The sequence below is a fragment of the Vidua chalybeata genome, chromosome 16 (assembly GCF_026979565.1).
Source record: "Vidua chalybeata isolate OUT-0048 chromosome 16, bVidCha1 merged haplotype, whole genome shotgun sequence".
Taxonomy (NCBI): Eukaryota; Metazoa; Chordata; class Aves; order Passeriformes; family Viduidae; genus Vidua; species Vidua chalybeata.
Genome location: NC_071545.1, coordinates 7,232,123 through 7,252,950, shown reverse-complemented (window position 1 = coordinate 7,252,950; position 20,828 = coordinate 7,232,123). Strand labels below are relative to the sequence as shown.

Sequence of the window (20,828 nt, the reverse complement as noted above, 5' to 3'; positions counted from 1 at the left end):
TATGTAGTACAGACAAAAATGAATTACTACACTAAAAATGAATTACTGCACTGAAGAGTGCTAGCAATGTTAAAAAAAAGGCTCTGTTAATATTTGGCCTTGATAACAAATGGCCTTCCATTTTCAAAGGGCCCATAAAATAATATCAAAAATATTAAAAATGTTTTGCACAAACCAACTTAAAGGGATTGGTTCACCAGGACCAATATTTTGTTGCTAGGAAGGGAACAATGATGACATTGATTATTTCCACAGCTAAAAATCCACTATGTAATTGATTTTTATCTGACTCATTTAGTGTGGGCAGGCTCCATTTGTTCAAGAAACCTGTAATATATTCCTTGAATCACTGTAACTATGAGAGATATAAAAGTTGATGTAATGAGTTAAACACACTATTTAACTCAATTTGTTTTGCACACTGAATTCCAATTTCTGACACAGATACAGGTTCTATCTAGAACTATTGCTCATTTTTTGTCTTGTTAATTTTCCATACTCCCAAATATTCAAGAGTTCTACTTTATTCAGGGTGCCTCTGATTTTAGAATTCCATGTCCTGAGATCTCATTTTCAGGTACACCAAGAACTCACACCTTTCACTGAGTAATTGAGACCTGGGCTACCAGCAAATTTGAAAGTCCTGACTAGTAAAGACTCCAGGGAATGAGAGAGCCAGACTAGGAGGAATTATTTGATCTGGTGCATATCTTTGACACATTCAATGTCTACTCCTGAAAAGTCATGGATATTTGGGTCATGAGTTTGTATTGAAAATGCTAGACACAGAAAAATTGCATAGGAGTCCATCAAGGCTTGAGCTGACTGAAAAAAAAAAAAACAATCAAGGTTTTAATTGAAGTGTCCATTTCCAAAATTATGTAGAATATTTGTGATTGCCTGCCACCTTATCCTGAACTATAAGAACTTTCTGGCTTAACCGCTCTCCAGAATTTTTGCCATCAGATTTGGGCAGTATCTGTCCACTATCTAAAGTTTATGATCCCTGCTGCTCATCCTGTCCAGTCACAAATAGAAGGAAATTAGGAATATAAATAGATTTGAAGAAACTATTTAGTATATATATATCCACATACATATCTGGATGTTTTTAGAGTACTATAGGTTTCAGGTATATACTATATGACTTAAGCAGAAAATCTAGGTTTAAAACCTTTTATTTCAAGACTTGGTGTCAAATTTGGACTTGTTGGACTTCTTTATTTTGAACAAATAGATTTTTCCATTCATGTACAAGCAAAACCAGAAAACTGGAAGAAAATTAGTATTTAGTTTTTGTATCTGTATGCATGACTCTTGAGAGTCCTTTCTCCTTCTTTGCTGATAAATGACATATTATTATGAAAAACAGTAAAACCCCGGTGATCATTAACCACAGTTGCTATTTCTGCCAAAAAAAAAACCAAAAAAAAAACAAAAACAAAGAAGCAACAATCTTTCAAATATTAAAATTCAATAAACAATCAGAGTACTTTGATATTTTTCAACTAGGCATAGAACAAGGGCATTGGTCTTTTCCTGTTACATTGGTTAATCCGAAATGTGTTGCAAATGAATCTCTTCGTTTCCTTGCTAAAAGCATTTTTTTTTTTTCAGACTGGAAAAAACTCATTTTTACATTACAGGTAAAATAAAAGCAATTTGGGTGTTTTGAAAAAACTGATACCTCCTTTTTCTTTTCTTCTATAAAGAGATTTCATTCTCTTTTGGAAAAGTGGCATTTGTTTTGTTCACCTAAATTTTAACCAAATATATTTCTCAGAAGCACATGTACATCACCATCTGACAGGATATAACAAACTGGATATAAGGAGACAGTGACATCAGATGACTCTGAGAAGAAAAGTATGACTACAAAAAAACTCTGAAAGAGAACCCATTGTCATACCACTTTGCAAAGATGCAGCTTCTGCTACAGAGTGAAGTTTGCCACCACAGAAATGTCCTCTAAGTGGACAAGGTTCCACTTAGGTTTTCTGAAGTGGAAAAGGTAGTTGTACATCAATCAGGCAAATAAATCCTCTTGTTGATTGGCCTTCCTGAGTCCCACTCTGCCACTACTCTCCCCTCAAAATACAGCCTAATAAACTGCATCAGTGGTTCAGAGAATCTTTGCTGCTTTGCAGAATGATTTATGTTCGCTAAACTCTTCATAGAACTCTTCTACACATTAGTATTCACTCATATTGTGTGCCAGGTTTTGCATGTGAAGTAGATCTTAAAATTGAATTTACCATATGTGATGTCACTAATATAGCAGTCACTGTACTTCCTGAAATAGGATGACTATGAAGGATGCATCTATTTTGCCACAGATTTCTATAAAACAAAATATTTTTCAGTAATTAAAGCTGAAGGTGAACAAAGGAGGTACTCCGGGAAAAGCACAGATTAATTTAAGCCATAAATGACCCATTTAAGTTTTTTTTCACTCAAGTAATGACTAAAGAAAATGAGTTCAGAGACTGATGAAGGATGCTGAATAGGTAATTATTGCTATTACAAACCCCTTATTTTAATTTGTAGGAAATGTGATTTGAAAATTAAATAGCACTTGATTTTTTTCAGGTTTCAGTGTGAACTCTCCTTCAGCTGTGTCTAGCACTTTTGTTTCTCAGAATTTCAAGGACCTTTCTTTTCCCATTAATGATTGTATTAGATAACCAGAAGGATCCATTTTTCAACAGTATTATCTCAGCAATAAATTACATTTTCCACTTCCCTCAGATTCCTTGTCTAAAGATCTGTAGGTGTTTTACAGGCCTTGGGTAAAAAGAAATAACAAAAAATTTGGACACAGGTAGAGGCACACAGAGGCTGATTTATGAGTGAAGACATAACATGCACCACAAAGCTTCTACTTTTAAAATTAAAAATAGATGAGGACAAGACTGCATGCCCTACAAGGCAAATGTAATCCACCTGTTTTGTACTATCCTTCACTTCAACTACCAGCCTCCTTCCCCATGTTTGCAATGATTTTTTTCAGATTCCTTACAGTTGTACTTACTCATAACAACTCAATCAACGACAGCAAACACTGTCTGTATTCCCAGAGTGTTCTTTCAAATTTTTAATGCTCCAGTAGTTTTCAAATCTCTGTTGCAAATGTAATAGAGCCCAATGTCCAAGCATAAAAATCCAGACTAATTGACACTAGAAAAGTGGCTTTCCCACTCTTTCAATTTCTTCTGGTTTTGAAACAAGGGAGAGGTAAATTTTTATTCACAGAAATATTGCTTGGTCTTATTGATCCATTCCTACATACGCTGAGGGATGATCACCATAGATATATGTCCCCTTTACATCAGGCAAAATATAGAAATTAACTCAAGTGCCTCTTCTGCAGATGACTTGGAACCCTTAAAGATCATTTTGATGTTTGCCAGTTGGTTGCAGGAATACACAGTAAGGAACTGCAGAAGGGTGTGTACAAGAGTAGGGTACCAATAAGAAGATGCTACATCCAACCCATCCAAACGTACTCTGTGGCAAACAAACCCAGTGTCCTTGCAAAAGAAACTGTGCCACACATTTCTAGCTTTGAAATCAGATGGAACTAAGACCTTCCTGCTATGAAGCATAATCAGGCTCATTCAAAAAGCATGGCTGACATTGCACACTGTCCCAGAATGGCCCTGAGAGCGAGCAAATGGCACAATGCCAAAGCACTGAGTAGGGACACTGGGGGCTGTGAGTCTGTAGGGATGTCCTCACCACAGAGGTGTAACAAACCCTCTCTAGCCGTGACATCCTGACAACACCCACTTGACAACACAGAGTCTGGCCACAAACCCGTGGTCATGAATTCATCTCGTGGACTTACTTAATAGACCATGGCACTGGAATGAGTGGCAAACCAGAAAAAGCTCAAAAATAGTGAAGTGTGATTAGCATTTTTGTTGAATGCAATTGGATGGATTCATCAACCATAACAATTTTTTTGAATAATTAACTGTGCTGAATTTTTCATTAAAATAAAAGTACAATATTCATATGGAGAAATTACTGCAGTGTGAAACATGTTTGAATTAGAACAAGACAACTTTGTCATTGGGTAGGTAAATTCATAGTGCCAGGAAATGTTCTTCTCCCCAGGTTTTAGGAATCCTGTGCCTAACAGTCTCCTGCAGTATACAGTACAAGCTACTATTAGTAATAGATCTAGAGCTGAACATAAGGTATGGAGGGAGTATTTAAAATGTTTAATTATTCAAATGAAGGAATTAATTGACTGTGTCTTTTTTGCAGTTACACAATATTTCTAAACATCTTAAGAGCTCAGCATGCTAAGAAGAATATAATAATGTATCTGAATCTGCACTTCAGTTTATTCTCCAAAAGCACTATGGAAAAACATTTTAAGATCAGACATTTGGAACAGAGCAACTGACTTTGGGGAAAAAGCATATCTATGTATATATATTATGTATATATACACAAAATATGTATACAATATAAAAAAACTGTGATGAATTGGATTCAATGGGTGAAGATCTTACTATGCCTATTGTACAAAATGTGATGTAATACTGTATCAACAAGCTGCACTTCATTACAATACTTATGACAATTCCTTTTAAACTATCAGTTCTCAAGCAGTTCTAATCTACTATAGTCTTATGTATGATAATTTCTGCAAAAAGTATTAAATAATTCTGAACTGATGAGAATTTGCTAGTGCTGAACTTCTAGCAAAAGAGCATTCATAATTATACTTCCAGGCTTACCTAGATGGAGATCATTGCATTCCTTGCTGGAACAGGCAGGTGGGAAAGCAAATATTCCATTTGCTTCTCTAAAAACCCTCAGGACTAATTTGTCTCCAGAGAAGGTAAAACCTAACTGAAAACCAGGCTGACTTACATATTTATTTTCAGGCAAACTATAGTAAACTGTAACTTCTGTTTGCCCTAAGGTTTCTCCAACAAAGTTTTTGGGGGCTGAACAAACTGTTTAAGGGTACATTTCTTTCCTGTGCAGGTGCAGTTTTGTAAGCCAGTATTGTTAAACTGTAGTGGGGACCCTCCCACTGTGCATTTTAAAGGCTTGAGAGATCTGCACCTGGGCTGTTAGTGCCCATGATGTGCCACAATAATTGAAGTCCAGCTAGCGTGAAAAAGGATGGAAAGCTTGCCTAGGAGCAGGTTGGGAAGCCCTGACCTGAAGAAGCATCTGTTACCTTGCTGCCAGTCAGAAATAATTATATTATAAGCAGGCTGGTACTAGAATTTCCAGTCTTTTCTCTTGGCCTCCAGAGCCAGAAGAAATCTGTATAGTTCTGGTATTACACTCTATTTTTCTCCTTCAGCAACTTGTTGGCAAACAGGTACAGTTTATCTCAAAAAAAGAGGGATCAATTCTTTACTAGCAACCAGCAGAAGATACTTACTTTAAAGGTTTCTGCCAGGTTTGCTTAATTGGACTATTTGGATAAAAAAAAGGCAGCATAGGGCTATGATAGTAGTCTCAATGCTCTGATTTTCACACTTCAGCACTAATTTGCTTCTTGATAAACTTTGGTTAATCAAATTTCTGCAACTCAAGCAAATAAAGAGTGAAATTCATCCTGTCTAAAAGGAGCCCTGGTCTCACAGAATTTCATCAACTAATATTCTCCCAGTACCTATTGCTTCATCTTTTGAAATGTAACTGTTTTGGAAGCATCCAGGTATGGAAACAGATAAAATATTTCAGTAGCTAAAGTACTTTCAAAATTAATTTGTCAGTGAAAAATGTTTAATTTTTAATTTTAATACACTCAATAACACATTTAAAAACCTTGGTTTATAAATGTCTGCTTTCCTTGCAATAACAGTTCTTCTACTTAGTCATAAGAATACTTTGTAGCTGAAAGATTTACACCTTGTCCATACCCACTCAGCCTTTGACTTATAATGAAGCTGCCAGCAAGGACACAAAGTAGTGTCAAGCACAATGGCATCCTTGTACTGTGCAACCGGAATAAACTGTAAATTTAAAATAGCAGTGTTTACTATTTAAAACTTAGAGTTAGTAAATATCTCGAGAAAGATTTAGTGAATCAATGAGACTACTATTATTTTTCACACTTTTCCTGTAAGAAAAGAGAATTGTAATATTTCTGGGTTCTTACATAACCTAGTCTAGCAAGTATTTATCTCATCTTCTAGATAAAAAAATCTAACCTCCTCATCCTTAAATAAATCCAATGTAAAAAGAAAAAGTACAAGGTAGAAGTTAACTTAGAGGACTTTCTGTTTGAGCTTTTGAAAAATAAATCTCACCTGAACAAATATAATAATACCATCCTGGGTAAGACTTTCCTAAACTGACTGAGAAGACAGGTATATATTTTTTTTTTCCAAGAAGGAATATTCATATATATTTATTAGCTAGGGTTTTAGAGGAGGTTTTTTTCAAGAGAATGATATATCATATGGGTATCATTTCTGAAAAAAATCATTTACCTCTCATACAGTCGAGACTAAATCAAAGGGAAGAGAGTATTTTGTGATTTCTGCAAGTGAATTCATAAAGACCAACAGGGCTCAACAGATTTTTAGGACAAAATCATAAACTTGTTGTGGTGAACACCATGATGTGTGGGGGAGGAGGGAGAGGTGCCAGCTGGATCCAATGCCTATCTTGGCATTTATGCTGTGTTCATCACCATGGTATCAAAACACCTTTACAAGTTCTAAGTGTAACCACAGTAAAGGATCTGTAGTTTTAACTTGAGTCCTAGGAGGGATGGCTTTGCTGTTGTTGCTATTGTTATGATTATTGAACAAGCAGGTGAAAATAAGGGATTTTACATTTTGTTCTTAAGGAGCTGAGATTCCTCAGGGATTCAACTCCATAGCTGTATGTCAGTTGCCAAGAAAATTGCATCTGTACATGGTATAGAGATGACTCTTCTCTTGTCCCAGAAAATTCCAGCTCCAGAAAGGTCATGAAGGGAGTAAGAAGGAGCCCTCATCCTTTTAGACAGAGCACAGAGAAGATGCTTAGGATGGATGGAGGCAGGGAGGTGGAAACAAGAGTTGTTGAATACACTGCTGATTTTTCTTGGTTTCCCCAGCAGTGCAGGCAGCTTCCCTGAGAGTATGTGCCAGAGAGCTCTCCTTATCCCTGTGCCAGCAGAATGTGCCTCCCTTGGGCTTCCATGGATTGATGCACAGAGACACCTGAGAGCTGGCTGAATACATTTTCAGGAACATACAGCAGATGTGCTGGAGCTTAAAGCTGTATTGTATGTGGAAACATTATTTCCTTAAATATTTATACATTTTCTCACATAATAAGCATCAGACTGTGGCCTTTGTATTATACATTTTCTCACATAATGACTGTGGCCTTTGTATTTTTATCTTTAACTTTTCATGTATGGTTTTTTTTCTTTTTTTCTTTTTTTTTTCTTTTTTTTTTTTTTTTTTTTTGTTCTGTAGCCTTTAATGTTAGATTTTGGGTTTGCTTTCATTAGCATTATAAAATTATCCCACTGAAAGAAATAGAATATTATGTCCTATAAAGGACATCTCAATGAGAATAAACTTTTAAAATCTTATTCCTTAGAGTGAAATCTTCACTCCCTTGAATTTAATGGTAGTATTGCTGTTAATAATAATGAATCAAGACTTTGCATACAGCTATCAATAATTAATTATTGATAGTCAACAGACCTAATACTAAAAATATCCTGTGCAATGAGACCAGAAATTTGAACACTGGACCCAGGCTGAGGCTTTGCATGGAAGATCTATTTCTGATCTTGCTGTGTAAGTGTTTTAGTGTTTTCTTTTTTTGTTAACTTGAGCTAAACATTATGACAGAAACAAGTGAGATAATTGGGTATTATGAGATATCTGCTCTTTTTCACTTGTGGTCATTTTATGTGTTGAAATATTTGCATTGTTTATGTAGGAAAGTGAACCTATTGTTCAGCCATCTAAATTATGTCTTTGTTAATCATATAATCAAGGCTCATGTCAACTGTTCTAGTTTGCATAGAAATTACGAGCAATTTCCTTTTAAATTTTGTTATATTTTCTTTTTAAAGAAGATCAGTCCCTAAATTCACAGGGAGAATTTGTTAAACTGGAAAATCCTATTTAAGGGTTCAAGGTGTATAGAAATTACAAAATTGCCCTTAAAAGGGTCAGCTTTCTGTCAGGTGTGTGGGAGTGAATGACAGACTAATTCACACACACACCCAAGAAAATTGTGAATTGTCCTCTTACCAAGAATTCTGTTACAACTGGCCCTAAAGATGTGTCTCTATATATATATATATATATAAGTATATACACATATATATTATTTCCATATTAGACTGAAATATTCCTTTTACAGCTTCTTTACATTTTACTCCTGAGTTACTTGCCTGTATCGATTACAGATTAAACAATCCATTCTGAAGTGGTACTCTCAGATACCAGTGTTTTGCGATAAAACTGTGTTTAACCTTATTATACTCTGCAATAATCTCCAAAATATATGTATTAGGGAACAGTTATCCTAAATATTTTATTAACATTCAATTATATTTAGCAGGTTAGAGATAATCTGCTGATTTAAGTAAACACTACAAAAAGATACCACAAGAATCTGCTGTCAGCATCTTTTTGTAGCACTTCTTAAGACTCCCTGATGTGCATTTCACATTGCAGTTAAAATCCTTTTATTTGTCCTATTATTTATCCAGCTGTGGGATCATTGCATTTTCACAATAATAAAAAACCTCTAGGCAAGTATATGTTACAAAACCACCAAAAAATTATTAAAAATGTTCTGCTACACATTGGTTACTCTAAGCATTAAATTTTCTGTTTAATGTTGCCTTTATGCAAAGAGCAAGGAAATTAGATTGATGCCTTTTCATTCAAGATAGTATAACAGAGTACCTAGACAGATGTTCTAGATAGATATTGCATTTATGTAGGTGTAACAGAGTTGCACTGTGCTCAGAAATATTAATGATGAATACTGTTAACATTATCAGAATGCTGTCTAGAAGGAAAACATAAGGAATGGCACTTACTCTTCCACCTTGAAATCTTCCTGGGTTTTTGACCCATCTCTCAGTATACCTGGTTGACAGGTTATTTCTTCTCACTGGCTTTCATGCTAAAGGACAGGGAAGCAAAGCCCTTTGGAGCCAGCTTTAGCACTGCTCTGTGCAGTTGGCTGTCAAGTGGAGTCAAGAAGGGACAGTTGCTACCATCTGCCTAAAAGTGTGGTCTGGAACCTCTGTGTGTATTTGTGCACGTCAACAGCTTTCCAACATATGGGCCTAAATTTAGTCTCTGAATTCATTATTGGGCTTTCAAATATGTGACCCGGTTTTCAGATGTACTGACCACTCAGACATCTGGTGGTTTCATGTAAGCTGTGATTATTCAGCATCTCTTGAGCAAAATCACTCAGTGCAGTGCAGTTTCCATTTTAAATTAGTGAGAAGACAGTTGATGAATTTAGTAGATACCTGTGTTGGGTAGTTGGTCCGTGGATGTTTAACCTTCTTGACATCTGACCCTCTTGGCCAGGTCTACAGTCACATAAGTGAACCTGACAGCCACCTGAAAACTGGTGACAGCATCACCTGACACTGATAACTGTGTCATAGAATTAAAAAGGTATCACAGAACTCTGACCATAATTACTTTGTGCCACTTATTTCATCTGTCTCATGACTTAGCATTTTAAAATCCTGAACATCTTTTTAACAGTTAGCATCCTTTAAAAATGGAACTGTCAAGAGAAATTTTCTTATTCATAAATCTGAAAGTTCCTGCATCTATATATTAGTACTATATGTAAGACTCAAAATACATCAAGCTCCTGATAGGCATGTTGTGACAGTGATACAGAGAGACATCATTAAAGCTTATTATCAGGAAAGCACACTGAAAAGGTCTGATTTTCAGTAAGAATTTTTGATTTTCATTGCTTGACAGAACATTTTGGAAGACATGCAAAATATATGGTGGCTAAAATATTTTGTTAGTTAAGTAATACAGCAACTTTACATTTCTGTGAAGAGCAAGTTGTTCACTTCTGAGGTTTACAGCTCACTTCTATAGCCCTTGAGGTTTATTAGTGCTGAAACTGGCAGACTTTAACTGACTCATCCATTTGACTTATTGTTCTGCCTTCTATCCATGGGTGTTCCAGGCCTGAAGAATGCACACTGTAGACTAAACTTGTCTACCTCTTTATCTCAGTTGCTGAGGAGTTTTAGAAGAGGTATTGGTTAGATCAGCTCCTCAGCTGGTCTAACATATGCTAGAGTCAAACAGCAGAGGATCAGAAAGTTTTCTCTCCTATGTGCCCTGTTCTATATCTAAGCACAGCTTCTCTATGCTCAGGCACAGTACACAGCCTATTATACTCACTTTAACCTTGACAATTTTTAATGCTATTTTAGGCCTGTTTAGAAAGTCTTCCCTTCTGCCTTGAAAAGTTGAACTCATGGGAACAAAGGTGGTTTCCTTTTCAGTTGGAAAGACACAAAAGCAGTTCTAATTTTTTTGATCCTGTGTAGCTTTTATTTTTCTTTTTTTTTCCTTTTTTTTTCTTTTTTTTTTGTTAACAAGATAAAGATTTTGTTGGCACAAGTTTGCAATGATCTGCAGAGCCTTCTTTGTCAGCTGCAGTAATCCTTAGACACCCGCTCAATCATTCCAGATCTAAATTCCATGTCAGTCTAATTTATAACAAGCAGAAACGTACCTTGTTCACAGGTACTTGCAATATTGCTACAATTCAAAAGTAACATCAGTTTTGCCAAAGAAACTGGCTGTCAGCTTTCCTTGTTCAGGATCAGAGCAGTAGCTGTGCAACAGGCAAACCCGAGGGCACAGCTCATTTTACAGCTGCACTGCTGGAAGCTGCTTTAGGCCTGTTGGCACTTTTTCCCCACTGCTGTATACTGAGGACATTTGCACTACACATGAATTTGCTCTTGTATGTTTATTTGCACGTACTCTATTTACCTTCTAAATTTATCTGAATTTTCTTGATCTCCTTTGAATTAAACTGAAGCTACAAGAACTCTTGGGATTTCATGAAGTCCACTCCAAATGTGGTTGCTGTTACTGCCTGCCTCAAACCCAACCTACATAATTACTACAGTTTAGGTTTTACAAGAAGACTGAAGAGGAAAAATATTAGGTTATAAAGGTAATTTCTACATTATAGAATTGCAGTAAATTATGTTCCTCCTCAGTAAGCCATAAAATCAAGTCTCTCATGGTTTTTCATTCATGTAGCACCTCTTGGCTCATTAAAATCTCTTGATGGTGATCCCTTTGTTACATGCAAAGTGTATTTTTGAGACCTGATGACAATAACAAAGAAGTGCTCAATGTTTGTGAGATGTTCCTATTAAAATTGCTATGAATCCATGAAATTTATGAGAACAAGCTGCTTCTGTCCTAGTCCATATGTGCATCTTTTTTTATGAAAAGGGAAAGGTTAGTTAGAAGATGTGTGCTCACTATTTATAAAAGCAGAAGTGTATTTAGTGTCAACACAATGCAGGTTGGGATTTCACACATTGTTGTACTGATACACTAATGATTGCAGTTATTGGTTAGAAGAGCAAAGGCTTATGAAGTGTTTGCTATGTAACTAAAACCAAATGCATTTTAACCACCCAGCAAGACTAGTACCTCTGGGGAAGGTCACTGCTTATAGAGGAGTGACAGAACTTGGTAGAAGCAAATGCTGCTGTCTGATCTATGTGAATTCAAGAATGTAGAGCTGTTAAAAAAAAAGCTCCAAACTTCTGTGTTGTGTGATACTGTGATTTACAGTATTTGTGAATCATAGGACTTTTTTTCAGTATCTATAAACATTAAACTTGTAGCCTCCTTGGTAAAACACACTTCTTTTACTCTTTCTTGAAAGAGTTCTTTAACTCACGTCTGCTAAGACACTTCTTCCAGGTCTCACGCTTCCCCAGTGCTGCCCAGCAGACATCTTCCACCACTGAACTGTTCTTTTAAAGGCACTGATTGCAAACCTGCTGCCACTTGATCTGGCACAGAAGAATCATCACTTCTTCTGTTCTCTAGCCACAAAACATTTTGGGTCTACATCCAGACACCCCACTACAGCATGAAGTGACTACCAAGGAAACAGACGTTGACTGTTTCATTCCAATTTCCACACAACATGTCTTATCACAAAATACATTTCACATCAATACTGCCTGAGATCAGGCCTGTCTAGGTGCTTTTTTTGACAGATATGCACAGCTCTGGAATGTCTGTTAATAGTAATGATTGAGCTATAGGGCATTTTTTGGGAAATAATGATTAGCTAGAAAGCTCCATTGACTCAGTGCTCAGCAAAGGACTATTCTCTCTGTCAGGTAATCAGTCCCAGGGATTTACTCAAAGGTTGCATCAACATTGTTATTATAAAAAAAAAAATAAATACAGAGTTTTGAACATAGTAATTGCAATTGCTCCATATGGTCTAGTTGTTTTATATTCTTCATATTTGCCACCACCTCAACACTCAGGTTAACTCACTGACTTTCTCTCCTAATTTTACTCTTTTTCGAACTCTCTTATTTACATAAAAACCTCTGCAAGAATCAGTTCTAGATACAATTCCACACAGAATTCAACAGAGTATGAGTGTATCTGTAGCTTCCCTGTGACATGAGTATATGTTATTACCAGAAAAGGTGCCTATTTTCTAGGTTAAAGTTGAACTACAAGCATTGCCATTAATTCACATCATCTTGGTGAAAACAAGTCAAAGAAATTAGAGGGAAAATAAAACAAGAATTCTGTATATGGCTGGTGCCTAAAGTAAGAATCCCACCTAATTAAATGGATATACACTTGAGTAAAGAGAACTCTGTAGGTTCAGGTTGAAACATTCATCCTCTTAGTTATTTCAGAGGCAAAGAACATTCTTTATGGGATAAATCTGAAGAAAAGTAGACAATTATTACTTGCCTTAAATTAATGTCAAAAAGAGAAATCTTGAAATTCTTGAAGTCTTGAAAGTAGAAGATGATGGTGTGAAACCAGGAAATCTTTCATGTTTCTCAACTTGTTAAGCATAACTGAAATAAATAAGACATTTATTAACTGACTTAATTGCAAAACTTTTATAAAACCACAAAATGACCCAAAACGTACCTCAGTACTGTGTGTAACACTAATTTCTCTCACCTAGTTTTATTTCCATTATTGTAACTAATGGGTTTATATTTTGGTCATGCAGGTGTTCTTAGAAATATATGTTCTGAAGCCATTAAAACATGCTGCCACAGGTCTAGTAAAAATGGTTTGTGCCCCAGTCTAGAACAACTCCAGTTCACTATTAGAATTCTAAACATGGTACAGCTAAAATAACTTCACTGCTAATACAACTAACTGGCAGAGAAAGCATAACAACTGAAATAACTTGTAATTAATTAAGGATAGCATTATTTATGGATTCTGGGTTCCATGGGTCTGATGCAAAGTCTCTTAGTGCTATAGAAAATGTCTTTTTGTTTCAAGAAGGTCTGATCACCCAAGCGCATGTCACTTAGGGTTGAGTTCTGATCTCATGGACCTGAATCCCACAGATGTCAGGTTCTAGCCTAAATCCTTTGGGCTTCTTTTCTGAGGGGAATTCTTAAGGAAAACCCTAGGAACGCAGCAAAACAAGAAACTTGTACCATATTTAGTCAGGATTAATAACCCATAAAATAAATCGGTTTTGGATGTTATTATTTCCACACATGTATAGCACTAATCATGCAAAATATTTAAGCAGCTTTTTAGCTGTCAAATCAACAGGGAAACTTGCATAATCTTAAGTGCTTGACAGACTGGACCTTAAATGTCTCTAGGTGCAATAATAAGTATGGAAAAGATTCATTTTGTGCAGTATTTTCAGCACAAACTGCATCACAAAGTGTTAAATAATAAATAATAGCACATAGAAATATACACAAGGGAGGAACGATATGATTTCAGAGGAGACTTGAAAGGGGATGTTGTTGATGAGGTGGAGGTTTTAAGAATTAAATATTAAAACCCAGAAAGGCTGTTTTTTGGCTGGGACTGATTGTTTTTCTCTGGGCTTTCTAACTACCTCCTGGACAAAGATGCCAGGCTTACTGTCAAACTGTTCACTGGAATCATCACTGTACTTAGAGTCTATTTTTAAGAGAAGGCAAAGGATTGCAATTAGCTAACTACAGGCCTCTCAGATTCCAAACGTCTGCTTTGTCCTCTGCCTCACCTTTCCATTTATTTACTGCGTAACAACTCCACACGGACTTGGCCCAAGTTCCTGAAGAGCGCCAGGGATGCAGAGGGGGAGGGAGGGCAGCCTGGCATGGCAGAGCCCCAGCACAGCAGCCTTCCCCAGAGCCAAGGGCAGCCCGCGAGGCCACAGCAAGGCACTCACAGACGTGCCCCGAGGAAAAGGGAAGCGGCTTTCAGCACTGTTAAATCACACCATAGTGGGCTTATTTCCTACATTTGGTGGCAGCATAGTATTCAGGATAATATTATTGCTACTTGCACAGGTTACCGCCGAACCAAACAACAGAGATGAGAGAGTTAAGTAACAAGGATGGAGAGCGAATCACTAAAAAGTCTTTCCCAGAGTCAGTTCTCTGTTTAGGGGAAGTTATTTCAATTCTGTATCTCGCAAACAACCCGCTGCCTCACCGTGCCCTCTGGAGCCAACTGACTGACACTATAAGGAGATTTTAAAATAAATGATGTGCAGGAGCAGCTCATGTTTAGCAGACAAAGCCCTGCTCGGCAGCATGCACTGCGAGCACCGCTGTACCTGTGCTCGGCACGCCGGGGCCAGGGCAGCGCCTGCTCCCGCCCGGCCTTAGCGGAGGTGCGGCCCCATGGGCGCCGCTCCGCCCGCGGCACCTGCATTTGCCTCGCAGGTGAGTGCGTCTCCGGAGAGCGCTCGGAGAGGAGCTCCCGGGAGAAGGAACGCTCTACTTATCGGCAGAGGAGCTCTCCTGCCGCGGAGCTGCCCCAGGCTCGCCCAGCCCAGCCCGGGCCGGGCCGGCTGCCCCCTACCCCGCTCGGCGTGGGGCGCGCTGAGGGAGGCAGGGGACGAGGAGGCGCTCCCGCGCTTTTGGAGACGCACCTGTGGGGAGCACCCGCCGGGACGGGAAGTCTCTTATGTAAGGGATGGCGAGGAGCGGGTGAGGGGGGCGAGGCGGGGGTCGGCTTTGCGGCGGGGCTGATGCGAGGACGCAGAGCCTCATAGAGGGGCTGGAAGGGAGGAGGAGAGAGAGGGGGAGAGAGAGGGAGAGAGAAAAGGAGAAGTCGCCGGCCCCTCAGCGGGTCTGGCGGGGGGGACAGGCGGGCGGGCAGCCCCGTCTCTGGCACGCAGCTTCCCGCGGCCGCCTCAGAGGACGGGCTGGGCTCTCCCCGCTGGCACCGCGCTCGCCCGCCCGCCACGGCGCATCTCCCTTCCCCGGCGGCTGGATGCCGCGGCGGGTCCGTCCACCCTCCCGCGCCCTGCCCTGGCAGCCCGGCCGCGGGCGGGGCTCGGCGGGCGCCGCGGGTGTCTGAGGGAGTTGTGCGAGAGACCGCGCCGGGCTCCGCGGGGGAGCGGAAGGTGGGTGCCCCCGGCGCCCCGCGCTGGCACCAGGCTGCGCGGGGAGGATTCTCGCTCGCCCTCTCTCCTCCTCCCGCCCCCGCAGCGCCCTCGCCTCAACCCTCCCGCTTGGCGGCCCCTCCACGCCCCTCTCGCCAGCCCGGCGCGGTGCCCCGCACGCTGCCGCCACCTCCACCCCTCGGTCCTCCTCTTCCTCCTCCTCCTCCTCCTCCTCCTCCTCCTCCTCCCGCGCTCCCTCTCACGCGCACTCCGCTCCACAAGTGCCGTGCGCTCGCTGCTCCGGAGCGGAGCGGAGCGGGGCTGGGCTGCGGACCCTGCGCGGGGGCTGCGGACCCTGCCTGGCCCGTTCGGGGCTGTCCGTGGTGCTGGAGGCGAGCGCGGGCTGAGCGGACGCCCGGCTCCTGACGGAGCCCCTTTATGTTCAGCTCCTGGCGCAGCTCAGCATCCAGCAGCTCGAGCGGCGGCGGCAGCAGCATCGCTGAGCCGGGGCTGGGAGGCAGAATGGAAGGCTTTATTCGGCTGCTCTTCGGCTACTTGGTGGCGGACCTTCTCACGCTGGTGTGTCGGGCTCAGGAAAAAGCTGGCCAGCAGCTGGGGAGCTTTGTGGTGCTCTCGGGAGGAAACCACTCCAGCCTCGGGGAGCAGATAGACCCCTCCGAGCCACCTCCCACCCCAGACTTCTGCAGGGGCTACTTTGACGTGATGGGGCAGTGGGACCCCCCCTTTAACTGCAGCTCGGGGGAGTTCATCTTCTGCTGTGGCACTTGTGGCTTCAGGTTTTGCTGCAAGTTCAAGAAGACAAGGCTGGATCAAAGCACCTGCACAAACTATGAGACGCCGTTGTGGATGAACACTGGGAAGCCTCCTTCCCGCATAGACGACCCTCTGCATGACCCTACCCGGGATAAAACCAACCTTATTGTCTACATCATCTGTGGGGTTGTAGCAGTCATGGTGCTGGTGGGGATCTTCACCAAACTAGGGCTGGAGAAGGCACACAGACCCCAGCGGGAGCACATGTCCAGGTAAGGCTGAGTGCCAGGCAGCAGGGTCCCCTTCCCCCCTACCTTCTGCCCAGCCCCTAGAGAGGAGAGAGGAGCCCATGTGTCCCTGCCAAACAGACGACTCCTGCCAGGCAGGCTGCATTCCCCTGCAAGGCGACCGAGAGAGACCAACTTTGCTGAGCAGAGCTCCTGTGGTGCCCCCAGCCCGGGTTAGCACAGAACACGCATATTGAGGAAGATTAGGGGTAATTGTGAAGTCTGCACAGACAGTAGTCCATTTTTATCTGCAGTGCCTGACCCTCTCCCTAACAAGATCCAGCAAGTGTTCCCAGATATACTGTGCATAAATAGAAAAACAAATTCTTAAACCAATAACACTGAATTATAGAAAGCCTGATGTGTTCCCTCTTCCAACAGTTTCAAAAATTGGAAAATGTTTTTACTTCTCAACAGAAGGATGTAAACAAATGCCATCTCACCCTCCCTCTCCAGCTGCAAAATGGTTTTGGCAGGACCTTCCCTACTCCTCCAGCCCTTGCAAGTGTGTGAGCTATTTGTAAAATTTCTAAGCTGTGAAAATGAGTCAGGGTGGAAGGGAAGAGGAAGACACAAAAAGGAAAAGCTATTGTAAAATTTCTTAACATTTTTTCAGTTACTGTTGAGAAGTAAAAAATGGAATATGAAAGTCTTGCCGCATCCATGTATGTGTGTGTTCTAACTGTCTCCACGGTGTAATGGCTGAGTTATATCAAAAAGAACCTCCCCCACCTAGAGTTAGGAATGCTGTGTACCAGCTACTCCAGATCCTGGCTGCCTAGTGGTGGATAGGCAGGTGGGCAGCTCGGGACAGAGCCCCGTGTCTTTAACAACATATTCCAAACCCAGATTGTCACAGCAGGTCAAAATCAAGGCATAACACATTTGTCAAGTTTGCAGCCTGTCTGATTCTTTATGCTAATCCCAGGCACATGAAAGTAAAGCAGATGGGGGAAAGGCATTAAAAAAGGCAAACAGATCCATTAAAGAGTCTAAATAGATCCCAGCATATTGGGCAACTTCAGTGATGAAATACAATGAAAGGATACCTTCTACTGGACACGCAGTGTGGCAGAAAACTTCCTCTTGCCCCAATTGCTAATGGTGTAGCCCACAATCTTTAAGGCTTAGATGAAGAGTCATCCTTTGAAAGACTGTCCAAGAGATCAACTCAACACCTGGAGTCTCTTTTTTTACTGAAGTTTCTGCATGAATTTTTGATTAACTGCTTATTTTGAGATGAACAGAGAAAGTCACAGAAATACTCCTGAAAATGCATCACCAGTCCATGAGCTATTATTTGCTATTTATAAACTGGCTGATATGGATATGCTTTACTACTGAGGGAAAAAAGCACATTGCAGAAATTTTAGTCAACAGTGTGTGTCAGTGATACTTCTGGAAAGATGGTTTTTGTTGAGGAAGGTATGATAATCCTTTAGACATTTTGAATATAAACTGAGAAAAATAATACATGGGTCCCAATTTATTTTTAAAATTTTAATCCACAGAGCTTGTTTGCAAAAAGCTCTCGCTTGCTTCATTCTCTCTCTATAGGGTCTTTGTGCAGGCAAAAAAAGAGGGCTCGTAACATTCACAAAGCCCAGAACAGAGTGAAGTTATAGCCATCCCTGCAAATTATGGCTTAAATAGGTCCTGCTTCTGTGAATAGAAATATTTGCTATCTAAAGTACAGGTGTGAAGTATTCTGAAAGGATATTCTGTCTCAGTTTATGGAAGTAGAATTATGAGGGATTGGAAAATCATTCTCATATCCTCAAGTCATGTATGCATAAAGATTAGGTTTCTGAAGTGGGTCTTAGCAAAGGTCATCTGTTACTTTGATTACTTAACAGCGTCTGTGATCTTGTACATGAAACTGTTCAAGGCAGGATTATACAGCAACTTGGAAAGTCATGATCACATGGCAAAACAGTCACCCACTCAGTACACATAATAGCTAGTCATGTTCTGAAAAAGAAGATCTGTAGTTTTTTTTTTTTTTTTTTTTTAATAAGTTCTCTCTTATTCCTGTTGTGGGATAGGTTTAACATTAATTTGAAAAGGAATTAGATTTGTAAATCCCTTTGGCAATCCATAAATATATTCATTGAGTGAGGAATTGAAGTAACCTCTTAGTCCTCAAGTGAGTGTTTAACTAAAATATTCCATTTTAGCTCATTTTACACTACTAATGTTCAGAAAAAAAGGCTGCAATGCTTAAAAATAATTTATCTATCCAAACAGTTAATAATATCAACAACTAATATAATACGTAGGCTGTGTTCATAGTCACCTTCTTTTAAATATTCATCACTACAATATAAAAAAAAAAAAACCAAAACAAAAAAGAACACCTTCTACATTTTTTTCTATATTAAACCTTACTAATAAGCAGAAGTTTAATGCATCGGGAGTGTTAGGTAGGCCAAAGCAAAAGTACTAAGTGTTACTCCATTTTGGCTGTCAGCAAGAAACACACAGAGAATGATTTGTCATCTATTTTCTTAGCTAAGATTGTGTTCTTTCCCTTGCCTAGCCAATGGCTACATGAAACATTTGAATCCCCTTCATTTCTATGAAAAAATTCACCTAGGAAAGGAATTATGACTGCTTATCAAAAAAGACAATGCATAATGGAAACTGATTTTTTTTTAATGGGGGCTGATTTTTTTAAGAAAAATGAAGAACTGAGTATAACTGGTATAAATGATACATTTCCATTTTTGATTTACTAAACATATTTCAAAGTATGAACAGAGACCTGACACGTGGGAATAAGAACACTGACTCCTAAATAGGAAGCAGAACTATGCCACACTTTTTAATTTCTTGCATTACTTCATCTTGGAGTCAGTAGATCTGCTGCTGAAGTAAGACACTGGTGTGTGTAAGAATGGCATAATGTTAATAAAGAAAGATTTCTTTATTAACTGACCATAGTTTCCATACAGCTGCCTTTCATTAAATATTGTTTACTACTATACCAAAACAAACCAAGAACACTCCATTAACTTCACTGAATTTTCCTGATATATTTGACAATGAAAAAAGCACCGTGGAAATGTATTTAATCAATGAAAAAAAACCCATAGGAAAAAGTCAATTTTGGGCAAGTCCCTTTAGAAAAAAAAGTCAAGACTTGTCTTAGAGAGTTTGTTACTTCCTTTTGCTTTGAGGAAACAGGCCAGGTATGGCACTGTTGACATTTTCTTTCTGTTGGCACGAAACTGTCAATCTGGAAGATGAACATGGAGAGGGGAGCACAGAATTAACTCTGCATGGTGTATTTCATTTTAGACCTTGCATGTCTTGTTTCTCCTTATTTTAAAATTTGTTCCTTGATGGTAAAAGGAAATGAGTAGTCCCTTCAGCTACAGTGTCCAAGACTAAGCAGTAATAGTAGTATCCAGAGTAGCTCTTCCTTTCCCCTCCTGTTTTTAAGGAGAATAAGGAAATCAGATGGTGTAGGAGGGAGCTATGGCAGAGGGAGGGAACGTGGCAGTGTTGTGCATGAGAGGACACAGATTTGATCTGCCTGCTGAAGCAGACCAGGAGCTTTGTTAGGCATATGAGGGCAGCAAGTTCTTGCTGCTTGAGACTACACCAATGGGCCTGCCAGGCTCCATCAGTTAAGTGGAGAATTCTCTCTCAAAAATTAATAGAAAATGAAAAAGCTTTACCTCTGTTGCATGGAGGAGATTAGTCTGTAAATACAACTGCACAGGATCACCTTTTTCTTCTTCCTTAATCCTTGTGGAGAATGTGCAAACAAATCAAGAACTGAAAGGAAAATGTTTATAATCATGATCTTATGCTGTAACTCCTGTTTTTTAAAACAGTGCTTCTGACAGTGTGTTAGCAGTCTTACAAATATTGTGAACCATCTGAGCTCTTCTTTCTTCCTTCACAAGGAAGAAAGTGCTCAGTGCTGAGCTCAGGACTGAAGTCTTTTATTGATCATTTTAAAGACATGTAGTTGGGGCCAAAAATGGCCTGACTTGCCAAAATCCTGAATCCAATGTGTGAAATTATTTCCTTTATGGGTTTTGACCTAGTTTTGTAGGCAAAATATGACAAGTGACCTTTCATGAAATAACCTGTTTCAGCTTCTTTAAGCTTGTACCCATAAGGGAAATGCCTGGCTCCACATGCTCTATAACACCCCAAACCAGT

General features: G+C 39.8%; 1 protein-coding gene across 2 annotated transcripts in view; it reads left to right on the top strand.

The window, feature by feature from the left end:
- Positions 1 to 15,111: 15,111 nt before the first annotated feature.
- Positions 15,112 to 20,828, top strand: part of SHISA9 (shisa family member 9) — a 174,916-nt gene continuing 169,199 nt past the window's right edge. The window contains exons 1-2 of one of the 2 annotated variants that reach the window (XM_053957215.1): positions 15,112 to 15,172; positions 16,038 to 16,637. In XM_053957215.1, the coding sequence (XP_053813190.1) occupies positions 16,114 to 16,637 (524 nt within the window). In that variant the 5' untranslated portion in view covers positions 15,112 to 15,172; positions 16,038 to 16,113. Of the gene's footprint in view, positions 15,173 to 15,982; positions 16,638 to 20,828 lie in introns of those variants that run through there. The other variant, XM_053957214.1, reaches the window with a different exon arrangement.